This window comes from Orbicella franksi, chromosome 15 (assembly GCF_964199315.1).
Source record: "Orbicella franksi chromosome 15, jaOrbFran1.1, whole genome shotgun sequence".
In the NCBI taxonomy this organism is placed as follows: domain Eukaryota; kingdom Metazoa; phylum Cnidaria; class Anthozoa; order Scleractinia; family Merulinidae; genus Orbicella; species Orbicella franksi.
In genome coordinates this window covers 6,779,109-6,806,209 of record NC_138159.1, presented here as the reverse complement: position 1 = coordinate 6,806,209, position 27,101 = coordinate 6,779,109, and the positions used below count along the sequence as shown (strand labels likewise).

The following is a 27,101-nucleotide window of genomic DNA, read 5'->3' as shown; positions in this document are numbered from 1 at the left end:
TAGTTCGAAAATTGGTCATAATTTGTGGTCAGAAATCTAACTTGCCGAATTGTGTAGCTTGGAAAGCGGCCATCATTTGTGGACAGAAATTTAACTCACCAAGTAGTGGTGTTGCAAAACTGGCCATGATTTGTGTCAGAAATTTAACTCACCGAGTGGTGTTGTTCCAAAACTGGCCATCATTTGTGGTCCGAAATTTAACTCACCGAGTGGTTTAGTTCGAAAATTGGTCATGATTTCTGGTCGCAAATCTAACCATCTGAGTTACGTAGCTCGGCATTTAGCCATGATTTCTGGTCGCAAATTTAACCATGCGAGTTATGTAGCTCGGAATTTAGCAACGATTTTTCGTCATATGTCCGGAAAATTTGTTACTGCACGTCATACACGACTTCCCGTTGAGGCCTCGGTGATAGTTTTCTTTGCCCTGAATATGAAAAGGAATTAACATTGTGTGGATGTAGTGATGACTGTAATGCTGAAGAAGGCCAAGAAATAGAAATAATTGAAAAGAGTAATTGTTTATCACTTTTCTATATCACAAAAGGTTTGTCTGCTACCTTTTAAACTAAACCTGCTTTGTCAACAAGAGAATTTCCCCCACACAAAATGAACATAGTACATATTGTTTTGTTTAAGTTTTTGAGTTATAGTTCAATGTAAACTATACAAATACTTTTGGAATTCACCCTCTGTGATAACTACTGTTCGTTATTTTGTTCAAGTTGTTCAGTTCAAGTTCAAATTCACAATTAAAAATACTCGTTAACTTCACTTTTAGACTGTAATAATTGTCTTAACTGCCCTTCTACAATTACCATTAATAACCAATTCTGTCCTTATAACAATCTTTCAGGTATGTACAACAATTTACCATATACCCTGACAAACTTACCACAAAACAAACTACACGTGATACCTCACGAATGACGAACCAGAGCTAAGCTAATCTAACAGTACTCTTTTCTAAAGTAAACATATGCAAATATGCTACACAACATTTGTTCCTATGGCCTAACCAAATTCATTAGCTTTGCATGTACCTCTACACCTTTCCAATAGACCAGCATACCAACCTTGCCTAAACACCTTTACACGAACGCACTCATAATCTATGATTACTTCTAGTCATTAAATGTGTTCCATTTTTATTCTTTCTTCACAAATAAAAACATATATATGTACAGTTTGTCTTGTACAACATGTTAGAGTAACATAACCTCCTGAAAAATAAAAAAAAACAACAAGCTGATTAGAAACAATCCAAGTGTTAGGTCAGTGAACCAACTTCATGCAGAGCTTTTGAGATGCCAGCCTCACACCTCGAATAGCCTTTTGGTTTTACCAGAGAACTGGCTGGCTTGCAACAGTGACTCGGATGTAGTAAAAAGAAATCGAAACACTGAGAACTCTTTAGTTCTGTATAATGATCCATATCTTATTTCTCCTTAAACAATCAATTAGCAACTGCCTCGCAAAGTTTAAGTTGGGTGCTAGAGACATCTGGGAGTTTCCACTATTGGCAGCCAGCTGGTAGATGGAGACCGCTCCCATGGCTAGCTATGGCTGGAAAATCCTGGCAACCCAGCCATGAGCCCCCACGCGGAAGGAAGAAAAACAGGCACCCGTCACACTGATAAAACAGTGGAAAGACAGGGAGGGACGGGGGAGGGACGGGTGAGGGAATCAGCCTCTGAGAAAAGTCTCCACGCTCAAGAAAAGACTGAATGAACGCAAACCCGCTACAACGCCCTTTGGTCCAAGAACACGTGGAATCCTGACGCATGCGCATACTGAAACACCGCTGACCAGGAAGGTAACACTTGGGCATTTAACTTGTGCATATTGTACTGAGTACAGGTGACGAGAATAAGCAAGATCATCAACAAAGGAATATCGTCTAGATGTACTATCAAATTCTCAGAACTTCTTGAAAGGAAATGTATGCATGCGAGGAAGGAGAGTTAGTACAGTAAAAACCCACATATAAGAACCTAGAATTTTCGAGGTCAGAATGAACAGGTTTTCATATTTTTGGGTATTTAAATGCCAAATTTCAGCCTTTAGGTTGTGAAATTACTAGGTACTTAGATGCGGATTTTTACTGCATTTCTAGCTTTGAAGTGTAAAGAAAAAACTCCTACATCATCTTGGCATTTCCCACGTGAGACTCCAGGTCTTTCCAAGTCCTGCTGTAATGGTCGCTGACACATCTAATGTTGTTAGTGAAATCAAGAGAAAACAAAATTAATCAAACTAAGGTTTACCAAATATATCTTTTCGGTGCATTTAGGAATCGAAATTGCACAGCCCATTACCACAGTACACAGCGTCCAATGAAGACAAAAATGTAGAGCTAATGGCGGCTTGAGGACCAGAGACGTGAATTGGTTCTTGATTGCACCTTCTGCGCAGTCCTCTTATTAAACAGTTAATTGATTGATTGATTGATTGATTACTTGCTTGCTTGCTTGCTTGCTCGCTCGCTTGCTTGCTTGATCACTCGGCGAGTCGATCAATCAGTCGTTCAGTCAATCGATCAAATAAGCAATCAATCAAGCAAGCAAATGTCCCATAGGAGGTCTGAACAGATATTGCAGAACTGGACATGTCGATCACAAAGCGTTTCCTTTTAATTTCTTTGTCGGTGAAATCACAATACAATGGGCCTCTGCTATCAAAATAGCCATCTTCTGAATCTTAACTCTTTATGGACGTGTTTAAAGAAATTTATGGGTGTTGGGTCACACGAACCTTTTTCTCTTTCCTTCGCGAGCTGAGACCTTTACCCACAACAGGGGTATTCACCAACTGACAACGATGTTCCTGGTGTCCACATTTACTTGCCTTTTCTTCACTCTGGCCAGCAGTATCATGGCAAAATTGACGTATTTTATTTTCTGGAGGCAAATCGCTTTGTTGTGTTCTGGAGTTTGTTTTTCTGTGATAGACACGAGTCCTCGCTGAAGAATTCGTCTCATCACCGGATGAACGACTGTCAAAATCGAATCCCGTTGTCGTAGAAGTCGCAGTGTGAGTAAATCTATCATCATTCTCTGCTCTCTTTGTATTTAAGACGTTGCTTTTCCACCGCGAGGGAATTCCATTGAGTTTTTCTGGCGTAACATGACTTCTCACACTGTGCTCAACACACTTCCCCGGTATCACATCCCCATCCCGTTTGGAGTTATCAGGAAGGCAGCTCTTTGATTTCACTAAAGATCGCTCAACCTCGTTGCAGCAAGAAATCGATGTACTTTTTTGTGTACCCTTCACCAGATTTGGCGGATCTTTGCTTTCTAATTTTAACGGATTCTTGTTTGAATTTCCACGTACAGAATTTGTGTGAGTTGGGGAAGCAGACCCGACGATGACAGAGGGTTCTCTTTCCTCCTTCTCTACATTACCGACATATATCCTGTCTTTCTGAGTAACAGATCTTTCATTCCGAGGGTAAGTTGGTGTAGATATGTTCGTTGTATGGGGTCCTTCCATTGCATATCTGGAATTGTCTATCCGCATACTTGCAGAATTCACACTTGTTGCTTGGGAGACGTTCTCCTAGCCATTCTCCTTTGTCTTCTTTGCTAGCAAAGGAGATGAAATTTTCCGACTACTGTAAAGCACGGTTGTTCCCCTCTTCAAGAGTTCAGCTCCAGAAAACTGTTGTCTTTCTATCTCCTCGTCTACACGAGGCTTGGAGACATATTGGGCAGTAGTGAGCAAGATATCTGTGTAGCCGGCGCCAGCTGCATCTAAAAAAAACGAGTTTACTTAAACGTTAAGCAGTTGAATTTAAAATGCCCATAAAAGGAACAATCATTTCTCCAGTCTCTTCAAAATGTTTTGTTTCACTTTACCGTGTTCACAAATTAGATGAGTTCAACAATGGAAATTTGTAAAACAGTTACTGTTTAAAAAGCCAGTTGTGCTTTCCCCGCTTGGGTGTTTCATTTTTAATTACAGTAGAAACCCACATGCAAGAACCTGTATTTTTTGAAGTCTGACAAAATAGGTTCTTGTACGTATTTTGGGGTAGTTATTAGCAATTTAGGCTAAGTAGGTTCTTTTAGTAATTTTAATTAGGTTCTTAATTTCTATGAAGGAGATATAGTTGTTGATTATCAGAAAAATAAGTCAACTTGCGTTTGGTCCTTAGATTTATGGTATTTATTCACAACTGAATAATGTACTTTCTTGTAATATAAATTTGCAATCTCAAAGTCACACTCCTTGGTTAAACTGTCCATCACTTGGGTAAACAGTTTCTTATATTTTTGAGTATTAAAATGGTAAATTTCTGCCAGCAGGTTCTTAACCACTAGGTTCTTAGGTGGGGTTTTCACCGTAGTGCATCAAAGATTCAAAACGTTGATTTCGAAACATTAGCTTTGCAAACTCGCTACAGTGGCCAATTTAACTCTTTACCCATATTTTCCCTTTATTGTCTTCTTGCAATGAAATCTAAAAAAAAATACCTTCAGTAATTTTACCTGAGATTTTGTCTCCTTGCCATGGCAACAGATAAGCACTTGGAAACTCAGGAGCCAAGAATGGATGCATAGCAGCTTGACAAGGTGTAAGTCGTTTACCTGCAATACGAAATCAACAAAATGTAAATACTGAAGAAAACAACTTCATGTGGTTCTGGTTGAAGCTGACTCTTACCCAGTCATTCCTTTAGAGTTCTATAAAAGCGCGAGGGTTTATGGGAAGGAGGGAAAAGAGGACACCACTGAAAGGTCCTGTTTTCAAGATGGCGGAGAGAGCAAAGGCAGATCTTCCTCTCTCTCCTCTTCTTCCTTCACATAATTCTCTCGGTGCACTCGAGTTTCTCTCAGTCTCCCTCACCTCTTGCCCTTTACGACACCAGTCAAGAGGTGCAAAGCGGTTGCGTCTGAAAGACAGTCTTTGCAGTGATTGTTAGGTCACTTTGATCAGTTGGAAGAACATTTGCCCTAGAACTGCAAATCTCAATGAAAAGTTCTAATCTTCACGGACTAAGACTTTCATTTGTGCTAAGTCTTTGCAGAGCATAGCGCATGTTTGCTAATATCAATAAACTTACCTGGGTTGTACTGCAGCAATCCGACCAGTAAACTTTCAAAGGCGTAATTCCTTGAGTTGTGAAGTTTCTTCATCAGGTTAGTCACAATGACGAGCTGATGAACTTCTAAAAGCAATGACAAACAATGAATCAGGTAACAAGGATGGTGAAGGTTTGAGGTATCAAGACTGATTTAGAAGGACAAAATTGAAAAATTTCGGGTAAAGTTTGTAACCTGTGCCATTTGTGATAAACATGTACTTAACAAGTTTGGGACAAATTCACAACTTAAAATGTTGGCTCATATCTTGGCTCAAAGAACATATGTGTGCTGATTGGTGAAAAATCGTATTTCTACTTAACAATTAGATTACTTTGTATGAGCTCCAGATTTCTATGAGCAAATAGTCAACGAGGCGTGGGCAAGTTGACTCTCTTTCATAGAAAACGAGAGCAAGTAGTCTAATTGTTTTAGTACACATTCTCCAGATTGAGCACAAAACCTACAACGTTGGGTATTTCTTTAAAGATAGACACGCTGTCCTGGTGGTTACCGTGTTGTAGTCCAGATTCAGCTGTCCAGGTTCGTGGACTAGCCATGGATCATGGTGTCATGTTTTTGCACTCACAGTATCTCTCTCCACTCAGTTATATCAAATATAGGTGCTGTCAAAGTTGTGAGGGAAACCTCACAAAAACGCCGTCGGGTTAAATTGCGGCAGCCTGCGCACAAGATTTTCCATTTCCTCTGATTATCAAGGGCGCGAACAAAACAACATCCACAGTCGCACTTACTGTGTTGTGCGCTCGCTTTTCACAAAGGAAAGAAATTTGGTGGCTCGCTTTTCATAAAGGAAAAAAAAGGTTGTGGAGAGACTAATCTGCCATGGAGTAACATGCAATTTAGGGGAGAGGTACTCAAGTCGCCTGCCAGGCCAGCGTTTGACTCCAATTTCTATTGCATAAAGTGACTTAGAATAAAGTTCCTGGTTACTTCATGCAATAGCAACTGGAGTCAAACCCTGGCTTGGCAGGCGGCAGGCCACCTTGGCTTTTAAACCGATTTAACCTAGCCTTAACCTTAACTATTCTACCTTAAACATACCTGGATTGTGGCCAACAAACTCTGACAATTCTTGGAAAAACTTGCCAGTCTGGAATGGATTCCTAGGTATGGGATCAAAGACTGAGGTCACCTGCCAAAAACGAGACCAAAAAGATTTTTTGTAGAAAATGAGCAGCATGAAGGTAAATGGAAACAAAATCAAAAGGTTCCATGAAAAGTCTGGTTGGATTTCTCAATAACCAAGTCAAAGCATATTAGAGAAACATTAACATCTGCCATAGCAGGACTTAATGATGTGAAACTACTGTCAATCGGCAATTTTTGTTTTGTTGTTGTCCCATGTTTATTGCATGGGAGGTGCAGGAGCCTACAATGTATGTTGGGACGAGACCCTGCTAGGATATCTCGTTTGAGGCCTTGAGCAAAATAATGCTTCTCTTTAAGTACTGCAATGGGACTACTGTACCATCCCATTCTGGGAGAAGTTGAAATACTCAGGACTCGTCTCTCCATGCAGCTTAAATCAGTGAGAAGGGCTGGCCTCATGGGCCACTAGGCTTGAACATAAACCTTTCCCTATGTTAATTGCCTTCAAAGAATCTCATTTCACATCACTGGTGTTTTAGATTAGCAACACCAATTGATAGCCTTCAGGCAAGCTTTCTTGGAAGTGCTTGTCATAACTGCCACATACCTCTTGCAAGATTTCATTTTTATTTCTTCCAAGAAATAAAGGTTTCCCAATGTACAACTGAAAAGCAAGATCCAGATTAGGTCAGTATTAGGACGAGGTTGTAGGCTAAACTATACACTAAGCTCGTGTCTAGTTTGTAAGCCCCCAAACCCCTACTTTGCTGTTCATTCAGCAACTCGTATCATTCGTAACCTCGCTGGCATGCCAAAGTAAAAAGCCAGATAACACTAGAGCCTGTTCGCAAGCTATATTAGGACTTACATGGACCCAAGAGTACGAACATTGGCAAGTAAGTATACAGTGTATAAACTGTGGGCCGGCATATTAAAGTACATGCACAATGACTTTATCAGGAAAGGATCCTTGTGAGGACAGTTTGCTTGCTTTTTTTGTATTAACAATTTAGAGCGGGTTTTATTTGAGTGCCAAAAATAATCCACAATAAACTCTTTTGGTTTCTTCTCCTGCACTCTGTGACTGGACATACATAATATTTCACACCACTTCCTTATCGGTTCATCTTGCCTGCTCACAGAGCTAGACATATACATTTGTAATAGACGTTAATATTGCACGTATTATTATACTACAATGAAAGAAATAAAACATCCAAAATGAAACCCATTCTCAAATTTCAAAATTTAAGAAACTGTTGGTACATAAACAGTTCAGAAAGAATGATATCGAGTCTAAGGAATTCCAAGTCAAGTCTGGTACACTTACATTGATTTACAGCAGATTTACTACACACGTTGGAAGATAATTGAGGCGTACCTCTGCTAGGATACACCCCAAAGACCAGATGTCGATTTCTGGACCAAATGGAACACCAAACATCACCTGTAAAGAGTCAAACCTTAAGTTACCAGACGTGTAGTATCAGAATGCTCTCCTATGTTTCCTCATATCCCTTCAATAGCAGAATTTGTTCAAAAAATCTTAGGCAATATTTTAAAAAAAAAATTATGTCAAATTACATCTTAAAATGAAGATTTCCCAGACTGTCACCTACATGTAATATGTGTACAACTTATATAAATTTCACAATGTTCAAGTATGTTTTTCACATAAGCAGTAAGTCAGTTGATCACCTCTGGAGCTTGGTAAAGTAATGTTTGCAGTTCAAACTCATCATAATACAAGGAAACCTGAAAATCAGGAAATACAAATAGAAATTAAAAACGTATTTAAAAATATTGAAATCATACAGTCACGACTTAAAAACATCAAATTATGTGTTAATAAGTATTACATAATTATTAGTATCCTGCTCAGTAAATATGATAAATAATAAGACTGCACTCACTTAATAACCTACAATCAGGCAGTAAGTTTTTTTCTCTCAGGACTGTACTTGATTGCAGGTTAAATTAACATAGTGTGCATCGGAACAGATTATTTATAAGCAAATGATGTGCTGCTCTATAGTAGTGATATGCTTAAGGTTGCTATCACTTAAATTTAGGAAAGTTGGTACTTTGGGAATCATGTGTTTACTTACTGGCCCCAGTTGTTCAAAGGCTGGATAACACCTATCCACTGGATAAATTAGTTGTCCCTCGGGGATAAGTGTTAACAAAACAAACCATGTTATCCACTGGATAGGGATTTATTTGGTGGAGAGCCTCATCCACCTTTCAAACAACCCAGCCCAGAACTTTATGGTAATAGTAATAATTGTGGACGATAACATAGTTTGCTGTACCTCTATATGAACCCAATGTATTGCATTCCCAAAGTCCACGATTTTTATCTTGATTTCCTCGCCTGAAACAGACAAAGATAAAACTGTGTCAGTGAAGGCTTTTATGGCTCAAGATTCACAACTTTAAGGCACAGGAAGTTGGTTGGTAGGCATGAGTAGGTGTGAGATCAATGTCTTCAGCCTGAAGGCATGAAATGCATTCCTCCAGTCTCAGAGTGTGCAGGTACAACTTTGCCTCAATATCCTCAACAAAAGGGTGTGTAAATGTAACATTGTTTCTTAATGTTTAATAAACTACTTACAAAGTAATAATTTTACTGCAAGTTGTATTTCCACTGCCAGGTACACTCAACTCGTAGATTGAGATTCCCTATTTTATAGAAAGTGAAGAGTCAAAACATTAACTACTGCTGACAAAACAAGGGCAGAAATGTTAATAACAGGGATAAAAGTCTGCCAAAACCTAACCTCAACAATTTCAAGTAACTTAATTATGAAACAAAAACATAAAAAAGGCGATTTTCTGGCCTATACACAGCATAGAGCCAGGTGTCTAAATGGACCATTTTGAATTCTATTGTTTTAAATAGCTATAATTATGGAATGATAACAGGAGCAAATAAATACTAATTTGTCCCCCTGAGCCTCCCATAATTAAAGCTATTTGAAACAATAGAATTCAAAACGGACACTGTATCGCCAAAAAGGTCCATTGCCAACTGCAAGTGTATTGTCATTCAGTTGTACATGTGGCCAATGAGAACATTAGCTTGCACTTGCCGTCTTGAACATACTTCACCTTTTTAGGAATCCAAGGGCTTGTAAAAGCTGAGATAAGACATGCACATAGAGACAGTAGTGTTAAATTGCATGAGGATCTTCTTATTGAGATGTAAAACTACATGTGCACAACACATAATATACATATTGGTATTAGACTATTAATAATAATATAATTAACAATTATTCCATGAGCGTGCGTTGGATATGAGATGGTAAATAGCCAACGAGGCCCGTAGGGCCGAGTTGGCTATGACCAATCTCATATCCAACAAGCGCGAATGGAATAATTGTTTTATTAAATTCGTTGCGTTTGTATACTTGGAAATTATAGCTTAATTTTATTGGGTTTTAATTTTACAAAGCGACCGGAAGTCGACGTGGCGAAAACAACAACAAGTGGGAAATCACATGACATGCGCGCCGTTTGTAAAATTAGTTGAATGAAAAATTTGAAAGCGAAGCAAGCGAATTTGCTGAATGAAATTACAATCAAGTAGAATTCAAGGAACGTATTTCAAATGAAGGAGATATAAACTTGTGCAGAAAGTTTGAAAAGCGTTCAAGTTCGAGTCATGGAGAAGAGCCGAATAATTGTGTACTTGCACATTGCCGTTGTAATAACGCTGCGGAAAACTTTGATCGCCATGCGACACAGACGTTGTGCTTTCAGAATTCCCATGCTTTGAAAGCCATGGCATTTCGAGCTGTATGGGTGGAGTTCACTGTTGGCCAGATTCAGAATCAGAGACAGAAACTATCTTAGCGTCAGATTCATCTTCAGAATCTCCGAGGCCACCCTGATGGTCTTTCGTGGCTGGTAAAGAACCGGCTTACTTCGGTTCAGCTCAAAACACTCAACTCCTTGAGGTGTTTTTCGCAAGGACAGCAATGATGCCTGTTTTCCTGAGGCCTTTTACAAATGCTCTAATAATTTATTTGCCTGGTCGGAGATAACGGAAAACGGTTTGTTGTGCGGCGGCGTGCAAAGGAAATGATCAATGGTGGCTCTCCTTATGGATTTAATCGATGAACTTTTGCAATACGTGCCATCTTTCTTCCTCGCAGACTTGTAAAAACACTTCAAACAAACATTCAGTTCTTCTTTTGACATTGCTTATATCGGTTTCGAAAATTTGGTGCCACCAGGACTAGCAAGCCATTCTGTTAAGGTAAACATTGTTTTTGTTACATAATCTTCATGAGTGCGTAAAATCTCGACTGTCATATCTTAATTTTGCAACTTTTCGAGGAAACTTAACGTATACGTACCGTTAAATTATCTTATCTCGAACTTTGTGGCTTTTTTGTTACTGGGAAGGCATTGTCCATAATTTCCTATATTTCTTCTGTAGATAGCTCACCGAATCTGTTTTTTTCGTCCATGTTTTTCTCGACAAAACTTGGCTTCCCGCGAAAAAGTTTATGCCGAGCGACATTTATCGCATTCATTTCCATATAAGGTCAAACGCAGGTATAATGGCTGGTAACCGAGATCCAGTGAGCCAATCAGAAAGCTAGAATTGCATTATCCGAGGTTGAGAATTTAATAGCGGAGCTCCGGCGGAGCCCCATACCCATATAGGGAAGAAAAGGAAACCCATGAATTGATTTTCTCATGGTTATCATGGCTAGCGGTATTGCTCGTAGGCGCGTACGCACGACGGCGACGACGACGACGACGACGACGACGGAGTCACGCAAGATGGCGGCCATACTCCAGCTAATAGGTTGACAGAGACATGCACCTTCAGTTGGTAGAGGGTGAATGCCATTTTTCTTGGCCGGATTTTTAAAGAAAAACGATAGCGGAGGTTGATTTAATATTTTTAAGACAGGGTTGCGCTGAAGCAAAAGACAGAAAGCAAGAATTAACAGGCAAAGAAGTAGCGAAAAAGATCGCAAAAAAGACTGAGCGGGCCAGCGCTGGGGAAGGAGGCGAAACAGTACTGAACAATGCCGTGAATTATAGCTAGTCAAGGGCTAGAGAAAGGAGGTGAAATAATACCGAACAATGCCGTGAACCAAAGCTAACGAGGGCTATAGAAAGGAGGCGAAAGTACCCGACAAATTGATTCAGAAGACTGCCGAACTCCCCATGGCCAAGTTCAAAATTCGCGCGAACGTGATGCTGTGCAGCCGTGCAAGAAAATTCAAAAGTCACCTGATTTGGTGAGGTGATGAACATTAGAGAAATCAAACGTACCCGAGTGTTTTAGAGAAATTGCAAAACAGTAAACGTAGTGGAAAGAAGTGGTTGATTTGTTGATCTATCGAAAATATAACTTCAGTTTAGTCTTCACAACTTTTGCTGCAAGTTTCTGCCTGGAAGATTTACACTGGCCGAACTGGCCGAACTGAATTGCCAACTTGCGGTAAGTGACTTTTGTTGTTGCGTTTGGTGTGAAAATTAACAAGTTTCCTCGGCGATATAGGCTTATTTTCAATTGGAATCCATTAAAAGTCTTCCTTATTTGAAGCCATGCTGTAAGAGATTTTAAAAATTGCATCGTTTTAATTTTTCGCTCGTCTCTAAACAATAACACGTGGGTCGCTTTGGAGGTTGCTGTAAGTTGTAAACAAATTATGTTTTCTATCGATTTTCGTCGTCAATTTAAGCTTATAACCTCACATCTAAAAATAAGCTTAACCAAAATCGTACTTGTAAACACGGCCGGGTGAGTTTTGAAGTTTTCTCTGATTTAGTTAGCACTGCCGCTTCGTTAGACTGCTAAAATTTGTTCTTCTGTTGTTGAAAACTGAACCAAGAAAGGTCTACGAACAGGATTTACTAAATTTACTTTTGTTCTTATGTGAATATTTGCATATTGTGATTACAAAGTATGGAGATTTCCTCGTTTTGTTAGTTCAATTTATTCGGTTTGCCGAAATGCTTTTGTGAATTCCGAGGTTAAATTGGTTGAAGACTGGTAAAGCTACTGCTAATAAAATGACTGCATAGCTAACTTAAGCCGTCGGCAAAAATACAGACTCTCAGTAATATTCAAATTTAAGCGTGAATAATTTTTCAACTTTAACACCGCAAGCTTAAACGAATCTTCTTTATCCTCTCTTTTATTCGGTCACCGTTCATTGCAAAGGGATTTGCTGTTGATACTTGAGCTCAGATGTAGTGATATGCATCTTGTGTTTATAATGTAGATTTCCTCGTTTTATTTTGTTGTCTGTCCAATGAGTTCGGTTTGGTGAAATGCTTATATAGTCCAAAATGTCGAGTAGACGATCATGCATGGCAATCCTGTCTGCAAATAAAGCTCTACTTTGATTTTGATTGGCTATTTCATGTTATTTGTGCCATTGCTTTTGGTTGGGGGTACATGGACCGTATTTTGTTAATAAGAGGTTATTCCCCAATGCGGTATTTACACTTAATATGGAAATGTTCCAAAAAAGTGAGATAGTACTAATTAACTCGGTAAATTGAACAGTGTTATAGAAGTTCTTGCCCTGACCATTTCTCAGTAATAAGAATAACTTTTACATACATATATACACAATTTAGTTGGAGAGAGCGCTCTCCTATCTCCACTCTCTCTCTCTTTGCTCTCTTCTTCACACTAATTATTTATTTACTAACTTATTAAATGAATGCCACTGACTGTTTTCTTTGTTGTGCATGCATACTTTTTTGCTGGTCGAAGAAAGTTTCAGTTTCTTCCTGGCTGTACAGTTTCCTTTCTCCTGTCCTGTACCAATTTGTTTGTGATATAACTCCGTGAATTCTCTATTCTCCTTAAATTTTATCTCATCAGGTTGATAGAATGCACTCTCAGAGTGTTCCATCATTGTCTTCAGTCGCTACAATTTTCCGGAAAAAAGCAATAGTTTTCTTAATTTCCTTTTACTTTGTGTTAGGACTTTTTAGCATGCCTGTAATTTGCCCATGGGCATTACGGGAGAATAATTTTCAAGTAAAGAATTACATTCGTTTTAGTGTTGAGTATTTTAAATTGTTATGAATTAGGCATTTCTTTTTATTTTTTATATTTTTTATTTTAGTCGCACGCAATGTTTTATGGTTTTACCGAGGTATACCATGTAAATGTAAATAATGCACTGGAATTGGCCAATCAGAGTGTGCATTATATCGGCTTTAAACACAAACCACATATTATAAATGACTCATATGTAAATGATATTTTTATTACAGAGAACTGGACAGGGCAAGAACTTCTCCTTCTTTTGTGAATTTATATATTAATTCCTCTCAGTGCTGTCAAAATGTCTCAGGAACCTTCATTTCTGATAATCTATTATTTTCCACCATACCTACAGCACAGAAGCTCACCAAATCCTAACTGATAACTAACATGTGTGTATCTCTAGCCTTTGCTGTGTGCTACATGTATATTCTGTTATCCTGCCTTAACTGCTAGGAAAGATTTTGGCAGAGCTGTTGCAACAGTTTCACTTAAATTGATTTCCAGTAACAGCACTACATGTAGCAGTGTTATTGAGTGTGAACTTTATGGAGGATTTCAATTTTTTATTTTTTTATGATTACAGACAACAACAAAATATACATGTGTATACATAACCTGATGTTGGTGTTGGTTACAAACCGTAGTTCATAATAGTCATCCTATTACAGGTAAGGGGGAAAACTTCAGAGAGTTTAGAACATTTCTTCCCCCAGCACACCTTCTGTCTATAGGTGCAATAATTGAGAGGTTATATATATGTACGAAGAGTAATGTAAAGTTACTGTATAAACTTAGCATTAAAATCTGACATTTGAACGTCTCCTTTGCTAAAATTAGTCATGATTTAATTGTTATCACTCCCTGTGAATTCATAGAGATTCCAGAGGCAAATTATAACCTAATGTGGAAGTCCTGTCTTCAAGTGAGGGAAAATGACACAAAAGAGTTACAACGAAAGTAAAGAGAATTGTGAATGTTGATATGGTGTACATTATACATCATGTAAAGGTATTTGGTGAGTGCAAAGGCATAACATTTCATGTATTGCTTTTTCAGGACAAATTATATAACAGTGACGTTTTAAAAGGTGTGATCAGAAAAATAATGAGTACATTGTCCAGGCAGCATCAGTTTATGGACAGCATATGCAGACAGTAAGAAGAACTGTAAGCACTACCATGTAAGTTAGTTTTATGCTTATGACTTCTTGTTCTTGAATTTTGTGTCATTTCATCACAAGAATAGGTAACGAAAGATGCAATAGTTGTTGCAATATATTTTTGAACGAAAACTTATAAGTCTGCCTATGCTGGATAACAGCCATGTGTAAACTGAATGTGAAGCCAACAATATGTTAAATATGGGGCAACCCTAAAACCCAGAAACCGGAATCTGGAATCTGGAACCAAAAACCGGAATCCAGAAACTGGAAACTGGAATCCACAAATCAAAGAAAATAAGTTCTTCAAATATGCGAAAATTGTTTTGCTTAGCTTTTTGACTGTAAAAAGTAAGTTGCCAAGTAAAAAGGACCTCAAACTTAACCTTTTTTGAAACAAAAATTCCCCGTCTGTTGAAATTGTGCAACCGTTATTTTTAGTGAGGGCTATGATCATGAGAATCTCAGTAAAGTGCTCTTAATTTTATTCCAAGCACCTCGAGAGTGTCTAAAATAAGCTTGCTGGTAATTGCCATTTTGTTTAATAAGTGATCTTCAATTTAGTGGAAGTATAAATTTATCCTTTATGTCTAGTACATACTGAACAAGATAGAAAATGTCATAGAGAACAGGATATCCATCAGTGGCAGCCCCCTGTACATTGACGGTCACACCCCCCAATTTCGAAGTCCAAGGGCTAACCCGTCTGGTCTAAATATGAAATTTGATTTTTCCAACAGATACGAGACCAATTCCAGATTAACACAATTTCCACACTGATACTGTGACAAATCAGCATTTCATATTCTTGGCGGCCATCATATTAAAACAATTTGTAGAAATGTTGCACACTTACTTCCATCTGCTTCTCACTTGCTGACAGATCAGACCACATGCTGTTCAAAGATGCTAAAAGACTGCCAGAAACTCACTGCAATAGCCTATAATAGCTTGTTGTTAATGTGCTGCTCACCAGTCTTCTCAGAGCAATTTGATCTAGACAAGAACCGGGCTCTCACCAGGGCCAGCTTGAACAAAAGATGGGTAACTTAGCCTATGAGCAGGCTCTCGTGTTTGGGCTGGGGGTGTGAGTGGCAAAGCCGCATGAAGGCTCTTGGTGACATGCCAATGCAGAAAAACACTAGACACCTATTTAGCCTGCTCAGACAATAGAGACAGATACTAGAGACTGCTCGCAGGCTATGAGTAACTCTATCCACCCAAAAAAGTCAGTAACCCTGACTGGATAGTGATGTACCCAATGAATAGCTTTATGCAGCTTTTGAACAACGGGGCCAGATATATAGCTAAGGGTTGTTCAGAACTAGTCAATAATTTTTTAGCAATTACAGTCTGTGGCTGAAATAAAGCCAAGAAAATAAATAACAACAAAATGATTTTTGCTCATATTTATTTATTAGACATTGCTGAAGTGAATTATTTCTATCATCATTCATAATATCTGGATTCCAGATTCTGGTTTTTGGTTCCGGATTCTGGATTTCGGTTTCCAAATTCAGTGTTTTAGGGTTGCCCCAGATGATGTATGTGCATATGTTAATCTTGAATAATCTGAAATTTCAGAGAGTTTAAAAATATCATATATCATATCTGTGATGGTTCTGAGGTGGAGGGCTGTTACATGTACATGTAAATGTCTCATGCACGATTTTTCACTCATTATGATTCAGGTGCAAATAGTTTCTGTATCTGTTGATGTGCAACAATCTACACCAATATTTCAACCTAATAATGTACAGTGTATATTAATGAACCAAATTATGCTGTTTGTTTTTAGTTGGCCAGTGCTACTACATAGTAATGTGATGTTGAAGTGCACAAATTTACAAACATGCCCAATGTCAACTTGTCAAATACATGTATATGAACTGGCCAGACAGTGCAGATTACAAAATTCTCTGAAAGGTAAGATGTTTCTTAAACATTATTTTGTAATTAATGATTTCTCAGACATTGTTTTCTTCAAGAAAAGATTCATACCCCACATGGAGGTTTTTTCTCTATTAGAGCTCTTGATTCCTGATACTTTAATTTGGAATTTCTAAAGACTGGCCGTGAATGGGTGTTGGGTGTGAATATCTTCTGGAACTGCACATTCATTCGTTGAGTAAGCAAGAACATCAGAATTTATCCTGACAAACTCTGATTTTCTTCTGGAAGCTGAACTCATATACAGTTGTACAGTTATATGTACAACCAAACAGCCGGGATGACCCTGTGATTGGGACTGTGCACATTGTTGTAACCCTCAATGTTCCAGTTGCTTGTTAGAAGTAAATTGCATTTGCTCTCGAAAGCAAGTGGCGAAGTTCATAACAGTTATGTAAGTTTGCTTTGTATCTCAGGGCAGAGCCTGCCACAGTGAAAGTTGGAGTACCAACCCCTAGCATTTGATTCACTACTAACACTCAGTAAACAGCTAACAATGAAGTACACTGTATATCAAAGAAAGGAATTACATGCCTGTTCCTGTCAGTCAATATATGAACAGGTTACAGATGGGGAGCCTGTATTAAAACATCAAAGATTTTCAAAGCAACCATGGCCTGGTGGGATATTTCTGAGGTAATATAAATTTAAGGTCCTTATGATTGCTTATAGGCATTAATTTTTATTGTAAACAATATCTTACTGAGTGTATTTTTCTTGTGTGCTAATTGTTGGAGAACACAGAGGTCACTGTTATGACAGAGATATTAATTTGTGAAAAGTTCTATAAACAAATGCATCTGGGAACAAATTAATTTATCATGGATGCAGCTTCTGAGAGATCCCCAATATTAATGGAACATACACTGCTCATACAGTACATGTAAAAGAGTTTAGTAATTCATTACTTATGATTGTAATGCTTTGTTTGGTTTCTCTGTATTTACAGACAACTTGATGGGATTATAAATTCTGCACCAAGTTCATTGAATAAACTGACTTGGAGGTTCAGTTCTGCAACCCATCCTGTTTGTAGTAATATCATAGCTGCAACATTGTGACAGATACACTGCATTACATTATTAAGAAACACATATTAACTAATTATTTTTAAGTGCCTGTTAATTTAATCAGTTTTTCTTAGAGATAATTTACTCATGGTTTATTTAAATAATTGGCTTTTTGGCTTTAAAATGATGTTTATTGAGCTTTTAAATCAATTTTGTGATAATCTGCATTGGACATGGCATAAATTGATATTTTGCCAACACGAAATGGAGAACTGGCTCTTAAGCAAAGTTGCAGGATTAGCATTTTTATAGAAAGAAAGGGTTGAGAAATTTGTGACATTCTACAGACAGCCTTGCCATTCACAATGTCCGATAAGGTTAATTTGTTCCATTCTGTTGTAGAAATAGTGTTCTCTAATTTATAAATTATTTCAATCTGTTGTTTAAACGATTGCCTTATAACCCCATGTCTGGCTTTGGTGCATGTAGGATATTGATGTATTTTTTATCCATTTTGCTGTAAATTATCTTAATTGATGTGTCAATCAAAACATATCTTGGATATGCTGGGCTCTTCTGACAAATGTACCTATGCCTCATAACCTTTGAGTGCATTTGGTTGTGTAGTGCAGACAAAATACATGTACATAATATAACTTCCTCTTAGCTCACTGATAATTCTTGGTATAATTTAATCATAGCAAAATTAATCAATGGAACCCAATCGTAGCTCTTGTAGTCCACAATGCCAGTCGAGAAAAAGAACAAATCACATTGAAATTGAATAATAAAATTATTATTAGAAGCCTATGCAAGTATTCATGATCAGCAAAAAAAAAAATATTGTAATTACCATTCATGCGAGGGTGATTTTGCTTATTGCAAACCCTTCCAGCAGGAATACAATACAATAGTGAAGATGGCTAAATGTATCTTTGGGGACAAGTTAGAAAACAAAACTTTCCAACTTTTCACATATGTATACTGTTTTGGTATTTTTGTGAGATTTCATTCGGTAGAGATTCAGGGACTGAGTATATCGTAACCACTGCATTTCAATCAGTCCCCACAACAAAAAAATGTGTAAACTTCTTTTGTGTGGGAGTCCCCATGTTAACTAAGGAAGAATATAATGATTAATAACAATGCCTTGTCTTTCTGAATAAGGTAGGAAAGAACAAGAAATGCCACCAAAAAGCACAGAAGACAGTTCTGTTATGTGATCAAGATTTTTGGTAGCTTCCCAGAAATCCTTGAAATCGTGGCTCTATATTTCATAATCACACCATCTTACACCTCGATCTGCTGATGTAATACTAGTTCCGGCTGAAACTATTATATTTTCATTAGTAACAACATTCCGAAAAACAACTGAGGAGCTCCGCTTTTAGGCTGGCCTAAATCTATATATTAATACCCTATAGATCTAAGAATATGACATGGCAGCACGACACCGCGGAAATACGTTCTTTGACGTCACAGTAACTGGTCAGTGGTCATCACCATCGGGCTGTGCTGTCCTTTGATCGAGCAGTCTCTGAGATCTGTATTCTGCTTCGTTTTAAGGTCGAAAATATCCTTGATACTTCTCGTTATTGGTGAGTTTGACGTCCTTAAATGGGTTTTTAATACTCAAGCAATGTTCGTAAAGAATGGCGGTACAGGGGAGTCATTTTGTGTGGAGTAATGTGTAGTTTGCTGACTCGAGCCAGCTCGAGCGGACGAAGCGTGGATCGTGTTACTTCAGCCGCCCTCGCCTCAGAATTGTGAAAATCAACGATGGGTATCCAACAAAGCAGAAAATTTGTCCTGTATGCAACTTTTGCAAGGATTTTGAAGACTGGTTGGATTTAAAGTGTAATTTGCCCGAAATGGTTAAGGTACATGTAAGTCGGGACCGTTTTATTCACACTCACTTTGCGCCGACATGTGGTGCTTGTTCATTGAGATTATTTCGCAACGCGTCAAAGAAACTTTGATGAGAATTTGTCTTTAAAGACTGGTGTTTTGGCGTTTCTATCATCTTTCTGACTTTCTGCGCCTTTTGGAACGGGTGAAATAATTTTTTTGTACCTGCCGTTTGTTGTAAGAATAAAACATTTGTTCATTTCACTCACAAGATATTTCTCTGTCATTAAAGATTGTTTAAGCCTACATTTATATAATGGTAGCGTTTGCGAAGGGAGTAGAAATCGAAAATATTGTGATTTGTTGGCCGCAGCGAACGCTGGAAATACTGAAAACATGTAAGACCGCTCAATATCTTCGGTTCATTGACAATTTTTCCTTTTTTGAGGTCTTTTTTGTTTCCATCGATTAAATGTTGATAGTACATGGAAATTTTCAAGACCGTTTCCCTGTACATGTAACTAAATATTTCAAAATGCCCAAACACCTGTATTTGTTTACACGAAACCGCTTCCACTTATGGGATGTGGTCAAGTTTCACTTCTTTTGATGCTGAAAAGACATTCAACATTTCAGAGAGGCAGTAATCAACTCCTCAATGAAACCCACTAGTTTATTTTGTTTACTCAGTCATTTGAAGCTTTTCGATCCCTATTTCCCTATCTTACATGTGCATTGTATCAACTTACATAAATAATGGACTGTTGTTTTTCCTTTCATTTAATTTAATTCAGATGAGCTCTGCTCAATCACTACAAAATAATTTTTACATTGTAATCATACATGTACATATCACATGCTTTGAATCAATATGAAATTAATTATGATCGCCTCAGTAATAGTATTGTATCATCCTCCCTTCTGTAAGATTCTTACTTAACTTGTAACCACTTTATTACAAGACATTATAGCACCTGATGGCAATAAATTATATATGTATAATATTATATGTATTTATTTTTTTTCCTGTGATAAATTGACTAACAAGTGGGTTTGTTTATGCCACTGTGTCTCTGAATTGGCTTACTGTCATCTACAAACCATTGGTAATATATCTAAGCTACATCTAACTCAGATACTAGACACAAAAGCGTGTATTAAAGAACAGATACATTTCCTACAAATTAATATTTATTGCATTTAGTTCATCACTTAAGTTCTACAACATTGCTTTTCTCCAGTGAGAAATTTTGTGCAAAGTCTGAAGTTGTAAGTTGCAAAAACAAGTTCCGTCAGTAGTTGTGAATCACTTAAAATCAGGCTTTGGTGCTGTAAACTGAATGGCAAAGCAAGGAAATTAGAAATTGTCTCAAATACACAAGTGATAAAAGAGGTAAACTTGACTGAAATCTACAGACTCCTTTTTTTTAGGTTTAGGGTTAAGGTTAGGCCTAAGGGACAAGGTGGGAGGTGCGGTGGCCTTGTGGTAAGTGCGCTCAGCAATGGATCAAGTGGTCCGTGTTCAAGCCCTGGTCAAGGACATTGTGTTGTGTTTTTGGGCAAGACACTTTTACTCTCACGGTGCCTCTCTCCACAAAGGTGTACATATGGGTACTGGTGAATTTAATGTTGGGGGTAACCCTGTGATCGACTAGCATCCTATCCAGGGGGTAGTAGAAATACTCCTAGTGGGTTCATGCTACAGAAACCGAGATAAAATAGAAAAAAATGTACAATAGAAGAAGTTTTCTATTGGGAAATCCAGATAATAGTAATATGTAAACAAATATTAATGTTACAAAGTTATAGAGTCTCAGGCTGTAAGGTAATGTGGTCAGAAATTATCTGGGTGGCCTTATAATCAGAAGATTGTTGTGTGAATACAGGGCGGATAGCCTATTTATAACTAAAAATGAACTTCATTGAGTTTTAACTGGAAGTTGTTATTACCCAGATTTTATGGTAATTTTGTTCTCTTATATGCATGTATTTTTAATTACCCTTTTAACAGCTTTGTATTCCATGTCTTCTGCCATCTAAAGATAATCGGATGTCATGTACTTCTTGTGGTTTTTTTAATAGCTAAATAGCTTTTTTTCTAAACTCTAACAGCTATGCAACTAGTTTAAAATAATTTTCACACTTCAGAGGCGCTAAAAGCAAAATACAGAACTGCAACAATTCGAAATTATGACAAGAAACAAAGAAACAATAGTAAACATAAAAATTTAAAATTTTATTTTCGGCAGCCTCAAGCTTCCTGAAGTACAGTATAATTAAAATTGGATATTTTATGAGAAAACATACCTCGGTGAATTCTTCCTCGAGTTGAGGCCAGATTTTGAACCCTTTTGGGGATTCAGTCCTACACTTGTTACACCAACGTGTCCAAGATTTATACGAAGCACTGCTTCGATTTCGGCCAACTTGGTCTATAATTCGGTGATACCGAGTGAGGACAGGATGACCGTGATTACTTACGTGAGTGCCCCCAACCGAACAAGTGGACGAACACGAGCATGTCTTCCCGACGAATTTGATCGAAATGCGGTTGACATACCGACTCATACGGTTCAAGCCCATCAATTCAACAAACTTAAGAAGTTGATGTCCTCAGAACACCGTTACAGCAACACAAAAGCTGCCTAGTTTTAGCCTTAGCGCACATCGTAACGTAAATTGCCACTGGCTGGCCGCTTGCGAGCATGAACTCTCACGAAACAATAACAATTTCACAGCGTGTGCAAGTTCAGTTTGGCTTTGGCACAATATATAATATTAACTGAGAACTATCCAACAAATGAGCGGAGTTTAAAAGCTAAGTTTACAGTGTGCGCTCTAAGTTTTGTATCTTTTTGACTGTCGACAAGACTCGCTGCAAAAACAATGTAAAAGTTGCAGGCATTTTGTAGTTTTGTTAAGGTGTACCGCTGACCAGCAAAATACTGTATCTCGCCTCCAAAAACGTATTTCTGCGGTGTCTGGCAGCACAGAGATAAGAGATGTCACACCTTCGAGTGCTGAAAAATATTTCACAGACCTGTGAGCGCAGCAAATGATTGAAATATTTTTCAACAGCACCATGCTGTTCTATTTAATGTATAAAGACTAACGAAATACAAAACCAAATGTTTCACTTTTGCTGTGAAAGGGGCGATTTAATATGTACTGTAGCATTAAGCAAATATGATTTTTCACGTGTGAAGATAACATAGTAATTAACATACATGTTATTTCACGTGTGAAGCTAAAGCAAGCTCACCTGGTATTTCATTAGTGTTTATACAATAAAAGTGATAGTCGATGTGCAGTTAGTAGTAGATCTAAAGGTTCTCAAAAGCAGGAGGTATTTAAGGAATGCCAAAAACATTCTGCAGAGTGAAGGTCTGTACAGTCTTTTCCTTCTCCTATATTGGGGAGGGGGTAATTAAAATAACAGTATCCTTAATCTTACTGCTGTTTACGTATCACTTCACAGTGTAAAAAAAAAATACTCACTTGTAACATTATTTTTCTGATCACTTTCAACTTTGCCTCCTATTGGTAAAAAGAATTTATTTTAATAAACAATTTATCATGTTTATGACAAGCTGAGAAGTACAGTCTATTGTGTCATTTCATCTCTTACATTACTTCAATCTGTAATTTGAATTTCCTCAAAAAACTTTCCTATGACAAGTGAGAAGGACAGAGTTCACTGACCCAACAGCAAAACCACTTAAGCCCTCAGGGTTACTGCAGATGACTTTCTTTGCTGTCATGATAAGCTCAAAGCAAATAGCACAGAAAGAGTTTTCATTATGAGTTGGAGCAAGTATAAGTTGTAATTACATTTCTGAGTTAGAAATGAGATGACCAAGCCTACAGAAATATGAATAACATACTGTAATTGCATGATTATCACGGAAGTGTAATGTACGCTCAGATTATTAATTTATTATATCTACATGTATTACAACTCTTATGAACACAGAGGGAAGGTGTAAGTCTGAAAAATATAATTCCTCATTTTCCCACAATCAGTGCATTTCCCATGAATATGTCATATTTTTAAGAAAATTCAAATCTATTTTATTGTGTTTACATGTAGATTAAATAAATACAATGTTCTTCTAAATTATACAATCTCAAATTTCTTACCTCACTTTCAAACTGACATTTCTGCAAATTAAAAACACAGAAAAGTCTCGATCACTTAATGTTCCAATAATATAATTATACTAGGAAGATGCAACATGATCTGTTAATACTGTACTGTACCTGAAACAAAAATGCTTGCAACTTACCTCAAAGTATTGATGGAGAGGTCTTGGACGTAGCAACTCAACACTAAACAATAGTGACCCTCAAAGCTGAAAACAATCTGAAAGTCCAAAATAATATTATTTGGTGTTTGTCGGTCAGTGAAAAGTGTTTTTAATTAAAAATTACAATTTTCTGTACAATTCATACAGTACAGTCACTATATCAGTGCACACTACCATAAAAAAGGAGAAAAAAACACTCAACATTCTCTCAGATAATGCAATTGAGACGACATGAACCTTGAAAGTGAGGCTGAGATTAATTCACTTTCAAAGTCGTCACCTTTGTCTTGGATTCCTTTTCCAGCAAAGCTGTCAATTTGATGTCATCTACTCCAGGGTAAAACACTGTTCCCTGTCATCGTTGTGTCCTCTGCACTTAAAAGAAACATTTTGAAACAAAAATACTGTACATCTGTGACTTACAAACAACTGGGCAGTTCTGGAGACACAAAGAATATCTGCCTTATTCAGCTGCTGAATGCAATCTGCCTCCTGCAGTTAAAAAAGTGATCAAAATTGACAGCGAAAACTAATCCATTTTGAGCAGATTTCAGTATAATGCACATGTTAAATGCTAAATAAAGTTGCTTGCCCTTGACACTATTTTATTCTTGACTGCTTTCATGGGCAACTGACCAAAATCACGAATGCATGCATGTGTGGTGTAGGCATGCATTTAGGTGGAATTAAAATTAATTTATCATGTAGAAAACTATTCAAGCCATTAAACTTCTAGTTCTCACATTACACTTGATATGTTTGTTTGACATGAATAGAACAACAGATTACTAGTGAGTCACATATAGTATCTCACATTTGATCAAACATTTGGTTATGTGTACACTGAGCAGTTGTCTTTGACATGCATGTTAGGCTTAAATTGTGAGAACTGTGTTCCATAACAAATGATTTTGGGATTCTTGAGAGAGACGAGACGCATCTCGAGAGAAACAAGACATGCCTTGCAACAAACAAGATGCATCTTGCAAAATGTGACGTGAGGTGGTAACTAACTTTTGAGCAGTACCATACCTGTATTTGGCTCTCATAACAATAATTATGAAGAAACATGTACATAACTACCGTAGTTAATATGCAAATTTGATTTTGAGTGGTATATCATAGAATATCCCACGAGTCACTTGTCTTTTCTTGTATACACATGCGCCTTTAGGCGAGTGTGTAAACTGAGAAAATACATTGTACAAGTGACAAGTAGAATATTTCAAGGAATACCACGAGAGAGCATTGCATAACTATTTATAACTTAAACCTAATGTACTTTGTGCCATAGAAAATACAGTGGTTAACACAATCAATGCGACATACAGTGTACCCATGGCATAAAATGGGAAGGTAGGGGTGTAATACCATCAAATATACATACAACAGTTTTCCTGTATTGTGATTGGCTGCATTTTCTATGGCATGGTATAAAGTCACATACATGTACAAACTGGTCAATCATATAACACATACCTGAGCACCAAGTCTTGAATAGTCCAGATGCATGATTTTCACTGCAACTGACCTCTCATTAAGATGGAAAGTATCCTTTTGGAGAAAATATTACTATTTTTAGCTAATTTAACCAGAATATAACACAGAGAACCTAACATGTTATCACTGAAACTTATGGGTTGTTTACCAAATGGGATGGCTAAATATTGGCTAAGTTCTTTGTTTGTTTACAGTTTGTTTGTTTGTTTGTTTTTTTCATGTTTATGGACTGAGACAGAGTTGAGGTCCATAAACACGCAAGAAAAGGGGCCAATATCCAGCCGTCTTGACTGAACAAGCTTGGCAAATAAAGGATTTATTATTAATATGGAAAAAGAAGACTATTTTGCTTGCAGGACACAGCAGGAAATCCTGAGCAGGCAAGACAGTGCCATCTTGAATTGCCCGCTCGGTTAGCCAATCACAGTGCAGGATTCCGTTTATCTTGCCAACTCCCAGAGCTAGCCGTACAATAAATAAATGTAAAATAATACATTATGTTATAGGTTGGTTGTTGCTGATGTCACTACATCTACACTGTACTTAAGTTATTCTTTACCAAAGTTGTGTAGGGAAGGCTTCATGCTATACAATACTGTACATATTAATGCAGTTACAAGTAAAAGGAACTTGACTGTGCAAGTCGGTAATTGGTGACATTTTTTATGGCTCTTCCCAAGGGTGTAATATTGACAGGGGTTCTGGTCTGAGCTTTTTAAAACTAGAAAATTTTCTGGATGGTCAAATTTAAATAATAATTACATGTAGAAGGCTTCAAAAGGAGACTAAAATACCTGTTTTGTTCATGAAGCATCGCAAATTGAAAACGAGAACGAATATTTATTATGACAAAACTCAGAGCACTTAATGTATGCACAGTACCTGATGATTACAATTTTCAGCAATTACCAAATTAAATGTGGACATTTTTTTTAAAAATTTTTTTCTTTGCATATCACAGGTTGAACAGAAAACAAGGATAAAGCTGTTTATTATTTTCTCACCTCAGCAGCAACCAGAATTAAAGATTGTCCTTGTCCAATAACCCAAACAACTTTGTACCTTCCAGCAAGCGAAGGAACTAACAAAACCACACAGAGAGATGACCTGTGAGAAGCAGTCATTAAGAATTTTAACTGCTCAAAAGATCATTACAATTCTAGATTGAAGTGAGCAATATACTAAGCGTACGGTCTTAATTAGTCTGGAATCAAAAATACATTTATTTATTAAATTATAGGGACCTTAAGATAGTCATACATAAGAGTATGTACAAGATGAGAGGTATGAGTAAAAGTGTTCAGTCTAGTTACACAGTCATGTATGTTACTAGAATCCTTACTTGAATTCCTTCCTATTTCTGGTATAAAAATGAAGCTATTTTTAATTAATATTAGATTTTATTATTTGGCTGTGTCTCACAAGGACTGGGAACTACCAAATTCACGAATTTGATTGGCTGAAATCGATATTGACCGCGGTCTAGATATTCCCATCTAGGCCAGCAACTAGACCGGTTTCATTTTGCATTGAAAAAGTAGCAAACTAAAATACAAAAATGTTCACCATTTCCTTTTATTTTCTTCTCAATCATTTATGGAAGTGCCAAAAAGCCTGATGAAAAAAAAAAGTAACCAGGACAAGCAAATTTCAACAGGTTTAAGTTAAGCTCATCTCCATTTGAAAGCAAAATGTCAGCAAACCAGTTACATTAAACGAATTAAAGTTTTCTTCTTTGCCATAATTATGTTTTGTTTATTCTAGTATTAAAGACAACATACTTGGATAACGTGGTTGAATTTTTTCCCTCTGGATCTGTCTGAGATCCTTGTACTATGAAAAAAAGAAAAGAAATATCTGGCATGACAACTTCTGCATTGGTACAGGATAATACACTCCATCCCAAATAGAGTAGAACCCTGCCTTACAGTGATGGCAACCCATTAGTTATTATGGTCACCTCAATAGTTGTAGCTTTTTTTTCCTTTTTGCACGTAGCGTTTTCTCAATCTTAATTGTAATTGTCAGTGGTGTACATGTATGTTTTCAGAAAAGTAATAATAATAATAATAATAATAATAATAAATAAGT

The 27,101-nt window shown here is 37.2% G+C and overlaps 3 protein-coding genes and 1 long non-coding RNA gene across 7 annotated transcripts; 1 reads left to right on the top strand and 3 right to left on the bottom strand.

Annotated features, from left to right (window-relative positions):
* Positions 1 to 172: 172 nt before the first annotated feature.
* On the bottom strand, positions 173 to 3,495 carry LOC145469176 (uncharacterized). Its single transcript, XM_081452878.1, has 3 exons — positions 2,755 to 3,495; positions 2,145 to 2,213; positions 173 to 1,223 (listed from the first exon to the last, which is right to left on the bottom strand). The coding sequence occupies exons 1-3, from the start codon at positions 3,493 to 3,495 to the stop codon at positions 1,206 to 1,208; spliced, it is 828 nt and encodes a 275-aa protein (XP_081309004.1). The 3' UTR covers positions 173 to 1,205.
* Positions 3,496 to 3,535: 40 nt separating this feature from the next.
* On the bottom strand, positions 3,536 to 10,678 carry LOC145469175 (uncharacterized). The gene is made up of 10 exons (XM_081452877.1): positions 10,657 to 10,678; positions 9,260 to 9,340; positions 8,513 to 8,574; positions 7,899 to 7,955; positions 7,582 to 7,647; positions 6,808 to 6,864; positions 6,153 to 6,243; positions 5,069 to 5,173; positions 4,494 to 4,592; positions 3,536 to 3,755 (listed from the first exon to the last, which is right to left on the bottom strand). The coding sequence occupies exons 1-10, from the start codon at positions 10,676 to 10,678 to the stop codon at positions 3,562 to 3,564; spliced, it is 834 nt and encodes a 277-aa protein (XP_081309003.1). The 3' UTR covers positions 3,536 to 3,561.
* Positions 10,679 to 10,952: 274 nt separating this feature from the next.
* Positions 10,953 to 18,773, top strand: LOC145469568 (uncharacterized). 4 transcript variants are annotated; one of them, XR_014042335.1, is made up of 4 exons: positions 10,953 to 14,416; positions 16,194 to 16,321; positions 16,762 to 16,965; positions 17,295 to 18,773. It is a non-coding gene; the product is annotated as an uncharacterized LOC145469568 (long non-coding RNA). The 4 variants fall into 4 exon arrangements; XR_014042337.1 differs by having other exon boundaries at positions 10,956 to 13,904; positions 14,293 to 16,321; XR_014042338.1 differs by having other exon boundaries at positions 10,962 to 11,667; positions 13,820 to 16,321.
* Positions 18,774 to 23,837: 5,064 nt separating this feature from the next.
* LOC145469174 (uncharacterized) lies at positions 23,838 to 26,762 on the bottom strand. Its single transcript, XM_081452876.1, has 3 exons — positions 26,015 to 26,762; positions 24,990 to 25,064; positions 23,838 to 24,002 (listed from the first exon to the last, which is right to left on the bottom strand). The coding sequence occupies exons 1-3, from the start codon at positions 26,132 to 26,134 to the stop codon at positions 23,838 to 23,840; spliced, it is 360 nt and encodes a 119-aa protein (XP_081309002.1). The 5' UTR covers positions 26,135 to 26,762.
* Positions 26,763 to 27,101: the final 339 nt, after the last annotated feature.

Excerpts from the sequence above, each read along its gene's own strand:
- LOC145469176 (XM_081452878.1), bottom strand. The coding sequence starts at position 3,495 with ATGGAAGGACCCCATACAACGAACATATCTACACCAACTTACCCTCGG. Across the intron at positions 2,214-2,754 it reads CGCGAAGGAAAGAGAAAAAG|ATGTGTCAGCGACCATTACA; the intron begins GTTCGTGTGACC and ends TAACAACATTAG.
- LOC145469175 (XM_081452877.1), bottom strand. The coding sequence starts at position 10,678 with ATGGACGAAAAAAACAGATTCG. Across the intron at positions 7,648-7,898 it reads TACTTTACCAAGCTCCAGAG|GTGATGTTTGGTGTTCCATT; the intron begins GTGATCAACTGA and ends GACTCTTTACAG. Across the intron at positions 6,865-7,581 it reads TGGGGTGTATCCTAGCAGAG|TTGTACATTGGGAAACCTTT; the intron begins GTACGCCTCAAT and ends CTTGCTTTTCAG.
- LOC145469174 (XM_081452876.1), bottom strand. The coding sequence starts at position 26,134 with ATGACTGCTTCTCACAGGTCATCTCTCTGTGTGGTTTTGTTAGTTCCT. Across the intron at positions 25,065-26,014 it reads TAATTCTGGTTGCTGCTGAG|GATACTTTCCATCTTAATGA; the intron begins GTGAGAAAATAA and ends TTTCTCCAAAAG. Across the intron at positions 24,003-24,989 it reads ATTCAAGACTTGGTGCTCAG|GAGGCAGATTGCATTCAGCA; the intron begins GTATGTGTTATA and ends TTTTAACTGCAG.